The 6,451-nt window shown below is 59.2% G+C and overlaps 1 protein-coding gene across 5 annotated transcripts in view; it reads left to right on the forward strand.

Annotated features, from left to right (window-relative positions):
* LOC124021127 (calcium-binding mitochondrial carrier protein SCaMC-3-like) overlaps positions 1-6,232 on the forward strand; it is a 27,930-nt gene extending 21,698 nt beyond the window's left edge. For 3 of the 5 annotated variants that reach the window (XM_046336468.1, XM_046336467.1, XM_046336469.1), the window contains exons 8-11: positions 125-292; positions 3,096-3,243; positions 4,102-4,258; positions 5,811-6,232. In XM_046336468.1, coding sequence (XP_046192424.1) covers positions 125-292; positions 3,096-3,243; positions 4,102-4,258; positions 5,811-5,838 — 501 coding nt within the window. In that variant the 3' untranslated portion in view covers positions 5,839-6,232. The remainder of the gene's footprint in view (positions 1-124; positions 293-3,095; positions 3,244-4,101; positions 4,259-5,810) is intronic. The other 2 variants (XM_046336470.1, XM_046336471.1) reach the window with 2 other exon arrangements.
* The last annotated feature ends 219 nt before the right edge of the window (positions 6,233-6,451 follow it).

The raw sequence follows: 6,451 nt of genomic DNA on the forward strand, positions 1-6,451 counted from the left end.
ACACACTTGTATACACACATATACACTGATGTGGAAAAACATTATTTCTCCCACATGCACTAACAAACTCCCTCTCTCCTTCCCCCACCTCCCTCCCTCCCCCCCCCCCCCCTCCCTCCCCCAGGTCCTGAAGACTCGTCTGACCCTGGGGAAGACAGGCCAGTACACCAGTGTGTTAGACTGTGCCAGACAGATCCTCCACAGGGAGGGCATCATGGCCTTCTATAAAGGATATGTACCCAACATCATAGGCATCATACCCTACGCTGGCATTGACCTCGCCGTCTACGAGGTGGGTGTGGGGGGGAATGGGGGAGGGTGTGTGTGTGGGGGGAATGGGGGAGGGTGTGTGTGGGGGGAATGGGGGAGGGTGTGTGTGTGGGGGGAATGGGGAGAATGGGGGAGGGTGTGTGTGGGGGGAATGGGGGGGAGGGTGTGTGTGTGGGGGGAATGGGGGAGGGTGTGTGTGGGGGGAATGGGGGAGGGTGTGTGTGTGGGGGGAATGGGGGGGGTGTGTGGGGGGAATGGGGGAGGGGTGTGTGTGGGGGGAATGGGGGAGGGTGTGTGTGTGGGGGAATGGGGAGGGTGTGTGTGGGGGGAATGGGGGAGGGTGTGTGTGGGGGGAATGGGGAGGGTGTGTGTGGGGGGAATGGGGGAGGGGTGTGTGTGGGGGGAATGGGGGAGGGTGTGTGTGGGGGAGGGGGGGGAATGGGGGAGGGTGTGTGTGGGGGGAATGGGGGAGGGTGTGTGTGGGGGGAATGGGGGAGGGTGTGTGTGGGGGGGAATGGGGGAGGGTGTGTGGGGGGGGGGAATGGGGGGGAGGGGTGTGTGTGTGGGGGGAATGGGGGGGGTGGTGTGGGGGGTGTGTGTGGGGGGAATGGGGGAGGGGTGTGTGTGGGGGGGGGGAATGGGGGAGGGTGTGTGTGGGGGGAATGGGGAGGGTGTGTGTGGGGGGAATGGGGGAGGGTGTGTGTGGGGGGAATGGGGGAGGGTGTGGTGGGGGGAATGGGGGGGTGTATGGGGGGAATGGGGGAGGGTGTGTGTGGGGGGAATGGGGGAGGGTGTGTGTGGGGGGAATGGGGGGTGTGTGTGTGGGGGGGAATGGGGGAGGGTGTGTATGGGGGGAATGGGGAGGGTGTGTGTGGGGGGAATGGGGGAGGGTGTGTGTGGGGGGAGGGGTGTGTGTGGGGGGGGTGTGTGTGTGGGGGGAATGGGGGAGGGTGTGTGTGGGGGGAATGGGGGAGGGTGTGTGTGGGGGGAATGGGGGAGGGGTGTGTGTGGGGGGAATGGGGGAGGGGTGTGTGGGGGAATGGGGGGGGTGTGTGTGTGGGGGGAATGGGGGAGGGGTGTGTGGGGGAATGGGGGAGGGGGTGTGGGGGGAATGGGGGGAATGGGGGAGGGTGTGTATGGGGGAATGGGGGAGGGTGTGTATGGGGGGAATGGGGAGGGTGTGTGTGGGGGAATGGGGGAGGGTGTGTGTGGGGGGAATGGGGGAGGTGTGTGTGAATGGGGGAGGGGGGGGGAATGGGGGAGGGTGTGTGTGTGGGGGGAATGGGGAGGGGGGGGTGTGTATGGGGGAATGGGGAGGGTGTGTATGGGGGGAATGGGGGGGTATGTGTGTGGGGGAATGGGGGAGGGGTGTGTGTGGGGGAATGGGGGAGGGTGTGTATGGGGGGGTGAATGGGGGAATGGGGGGGTGTGTGTGGGGGGAATGGGGGAGGGGTGTGTATGGGGGAATGGGGGAGGGTGTGTATGGGGGGAATGGGGGAGGGGTGTGTGTGGGGGGAATGGGGGAGGGTGTGTGGGGGGAATGGGGGAGGGGGTGTGTAGGGTGTGTATGGGGGAATGGGGGAGGGTGTGTGTGGGGGGAATGGGGGGGGTGTGTGTGGGGGGGGGGAGGGTGTGTATGTGGGGGGAATGGGGGGGGGTGTGTGTGGGGGAATGGGGATGGGGGTGTGTATGGGGGAATGGGGGAGGGTGTGTATGGGGGGGAATGGGGAGGGTGTGTATGGGGGGAATGGGGGAGGGTGTGTATGGGGGGGGGAGGGTGTGTATGGGGGAATGGGGGAGGGTGTGTATGGGGGAATGGGGAGGGTGTGTATGGGGGGGGGAATGTATGGGGGATGGGGGGGTGTGTATGGGGGGAATGGGGGAGGGTGTGTATGGGGGGAATGGGGGATGGGGGGGAATGGGGGATGAATGGGGAGGGTGTGTATGGGGGGAATGGGGAGGGTGTGTGTGAGGGGGAATGGGGGGGGGTGTATGGGGGGAATGGGGGAGGGGTGTATGGGGGGGAATCTCTCTGTGTGTGAGGGGGAATGGGGGGGGTGTCTGATCTAATCTCTCTCTCTCTCTCTCTCTCTCCTCCTCTCTCTCCCATCTTGCTCTCTCTCTCCCTCCCCTTCTCTCTCTCCCCCTCCTCTCCCATCTTCCCCCCTCTCTCTCATCTCTCTCTCTCTCTCTCTCTCTCTCTCTCTCTCTCTCTCTCTCTCTCTCTCTCTCTCTCTCTCTCTCTCTCTCTCTCTCTCTCTCTCTCTCTCTCTCTCTCTCTCTCTCCCCCCATCTCTCTCTCTCTCTCTCTCTCTCCTCTCTCTCTCCCTCTCTCTCTCTACACTCTCTCTCCCCATCTCTCCTCTCTCTCTCTCTCTCATCTCTCTCCCCATTCTCTCTCTCCCCTCTCCTTCTCTCTCTCCCCCCTCCCCTCTCTCTCTCCCCTCTCTCTCCCCCTCTCTCATCCTCTCTCTCCCCTCTCTCTCATCCTCTCTCTCTCTCTCTACACTCTCTCTCCCCATCTCTCTCCCCTCTCACTCTCTCTCTCTCCCCATCTCTCTCCTCTCCTTCTCTCTCTTTCTACACTCTCTCTCCCCCTCTCTCTCTCTCTACACTCTCTCTCCCCATCTCTCTCTCTCTCCCCATCTTTCTCTACACTCTCTCTCCCCCTCTCTCTCTCTCTCCCCATCGCTCTCCCCCTCTCTCTCTCTCCCTCTCTCCCCTCTCCCTCTCTCCCCTCTCTCCACTTCCTCTCTCACTCTCTCTCCCCATCTCTCTCTCCCTCTCTCTCTCTCTCTCCCCTCTCTCTATTTCCTCTCTCCCAGACTATGAAGAATGCGTGGCTTGCGAGGCACACAGATTCAGCAGACCCAGGTGTTGTGGTGTTGGTAGGGTGTGGAACCATGTCCAGTACCTGTGGTCAACTAGCCAGTTACCCTCTGGCTCTGGTCAGAACACGCATGCAGGCACAGGGTGAGACAGGGGGAGGTGGGGGGGCAGAGTTGTGGGTGTGTGAGAGGGGGAAGTGGGGGGCTGTGGCTGTGTGAGAGGGGAAGGTGGGGGGCAGGGCTGTGGGTGTATGAGAGAGGGAGGTTGGGGGCAGGGCTGTGGGTGTATGAGAGAGGGAGGTTGGGGGCAGGGCTGTGGGTGTATGAGAGAGGGAGGTTGGGGGCAGGGCTGTGGGTGTATGAGAGAGGGAGGTGGGGGGCAGGGCTGTGGGTGTATGAGAGAGGGAGGTTGGGGGCAGGGCTGTGGGTGTATGAGAGAGGGAGGTTGGGGGCAGGGCTGTGGGTGTGTGAGAGGGGGAGGGGGGAGCAGGGCTGTGGGTGTATGAGAGGGGGAGGGGGGGGCAGGGCTGTGTGAAAGGGGGAGGTGGGGGGCAGGGCTGTGGGTGTATGAGAGAGGGAGGTTGGGGGCAGGGCTGTGGGTGTGTGAGAGGGGGGAGGGGGAGCAGGGCTGTGGGTGTGTGAGAGGGGAGGTGGGGGGCAGGGCTGTGTGAGAGGGGAGGTTGGGGGGCAGGGCTGTGTGAGAGGGGGAGGTTGGGGGCAGGGCTGTGCAGGGCTGTGTGAGAGGGGGAGGTGGGGGGCAGGGCTGTGTGAGAGGGGGAGGTGGGGGGCAGGGCTGTGTGAGAGGGGGAGGTGGGGGGCAGGGCTGTGTGAGAGGGGGAGGTGGGGGGGCAGGGCTGTGGGTGTGTGAGATAAACTACATTTATCTACCTGTCACTTTTCCCCATGTGTGCATCTGCTCTCTCTCCTCCTTCTCCTCCTATCCTCCTCTCCCTCCCTCCCTCCTCCTCCCTTTCCTCTTCCTCTTCCTCCTCTCCTCCTGCAGCCTCTGTTAAGGGCGGCCCTCAGCTCTCCATGCTAGGTCTGTTCCAGAACATTGTGACCCAGGAGGGCGTGGCTGGCCTCTACCGCGGCATCGCCCCCAACTTCCTGAAAGTCATCCCCGCCGTCAGCATCTCCTACGTAGTCTATGAACACATGAGGAAAGTCCTGGGGGTGGAGAGATGCAGATGAGGAAGAAGGGGGGGTGGAGAGATGCAGATGAGGAAGGAGAGGGGTGGAGAGATGCAGATGAGGGAGGAGGGGGGTGGAGAGATGCAGATGAGGGAGGAGGGGGTGGAGAGATGCAGATGAGGAAGGAGGGGTGGGGGGGGTGCAGAGAGAGATGCAGATGAGTGAGGGGGGGGGTGGAGAGATGCAGGTGAGGGAGGAGGGGGTGGAGAGATGCAGATGAGGAAGGAGGGGGTGGAGAGATGCAGATGAGGAAGGAGGGGGTGGAGAGATGCAGATGAGGAAGGAGGGGGGTGGAGAGATGCAGATGAGGGAGGAGGGGGGTAGAGAGGTGCAGATGAGGAGGGGGTGGAGAGATACAGATGAGGGAGGAGCGGGTGGAGAGATACAGATGAGGAGGGGGTGGAGAGATGCAGATGAGGGAGGAGGGGGTGGAGAGATACAGATGAGGAGGGGGTGGAGAGATACAGATGAGGAAGGAGGGGGGTGGAGAGATGCAGATGAGGGAGGAGGGGGTGGAGAGATGCAGATGAGGAGGGGGTGGAGAGATACAGATGAGGAGGGGGTGGAGAGATGCAGATGAGGAGGGGGGTGGAGAGATACAGATGGAGGAGGGGGTGGAGAGATACAGATGAGGAAGGAGGGGGTGGAGAGATGCAGATGAGGGAGGAGGGGGTGGAGAGATACAGATGAGGAGGGGGGGGTGGAGAGATACAGATGAGGAGGGGGGTGGAGAGATACAGATGAGGAGGGGGTGGAGAGATACAGATGAGGAGGGGGGTGGAGAGATACAGATGAGGAGGGGGGTGGAGAGATACAGATGAGGAGGGGGTGGAGAGATACAGATGAGGAGGGGGGGTGGAGAGAGGGAGGAAGAGAGATATCATAGATGCCTTGGAGAGAATAAGATGAAAGAAGGGAGGGAAAGAGAGGGAGGGAGGGAGGGGGAGATGCTGGAGGGAGGGATCGTAGATGCCTCCCTCCTCATTCTCTCCCTCATTGAGTGAGGGAGAGAATGAGGTGAGAGATGTAGAGAGAGAGAGAGAGAGAGAGGGATGGAGACGAGACAGACCAATGTGGGGGGCAGCTATGGGCCTGTTGCAGGACCACACCTAAAGACACAGTGAGAGGAGACGGAGGGAGGGAACAAAGGAGGGAGAGAGAGAAAGGGAGGAATGAATTAAATAACAGAGAGAGTCCTGCAAGTCCTGCACCCAAGTGATGTCTAACCGTGTGGAAGCTTTGTGGTTGCAAGTGTCAACATGGTTTCTATGACAACACGTGTGACGTTTTACATGGCCTGCGCTGCATGTGGAGGTGTTTCTGGTTTTGAAAACTAGCCGACTAGCTTCTCGACTACTGGGTTGGGCTTTTCTCTCTCTGCATTAACAACGGGCGAGGACATGTTTGACAACTAACGGTGCTTCAAGACTTTGACCAAAAACAAAACCCTTTATCATTTCACTACTGACAACGCCTCAAGAGAAGGATCACAATATGACCTTTTCCCCCATGAATCTTTAGGTGGAGAATAGAGAAATCTCTGGGATAGGATGACAACATCTCCCTGTTGTGTGGTTGGTTGGTCCTGAAGAAGGAAGGGATACGCCACTGGAACCTTGGAACCACCAGGACTTCTAGAACTGTTCATATTGGAACCACCAGGACTTCTAGAACTGTTCATATTGGAACCACCAGGACTTCTAGAACTGTTCATATTGGAACCACCAGGGCTTCTAGAACTTTTCATATTGGAACCAGGGTGACTTGAGAACTTTTCACAATGAAAAAAGGACCAGTAGCAATCTACCTGCCATGACTCATTGTAGGTGGAAGAAGAGGATGAGGAAGAGGAGAAGACGAGGTGTTGAAGTCTTTCTTTCGATGATCTGAAAGGATTGGGATGTGCTTGTGGACACAGGATTGAAATAAACCTCTGCCTACGAGAGTATTTTAAATTATAATGCTGTGAGGACATTTTAGACAGCCGGATGAGAAACAAACACATTAAACCTTGTACTGTATTTAGGGTTGCAAAATTTCAGGAACTTTCCCCAAATTCCCTGATTTTCCAGAAATCCCTGTTGGAATATTTCTGGAATCAGACAGAAATAAGCACAAAATCCATAATCCTCCAACCTGGGAATTTGGGGGTAAATGACTGG

This window comes from Oncorhynchus gorbuscha, unplaced genomic scaffold (assembly GCF_021184085.1).
Source record: "Oncorhynchus gorbuscha isolate QuinsamMale2020 ecotype Even-year unplaced genomic scaffold, OgorEven_v1.0 Un_scaffold_1058, whole genome shotgun sequence".
In the NCBI taxonomy this organism is placed as follows: Eukaryota; Metazoa; Chordata; class Actinopteri; order Salmoniformes; family Salmonidae; genus Oncorhynchus; species Oncorhynchus gorbuscha.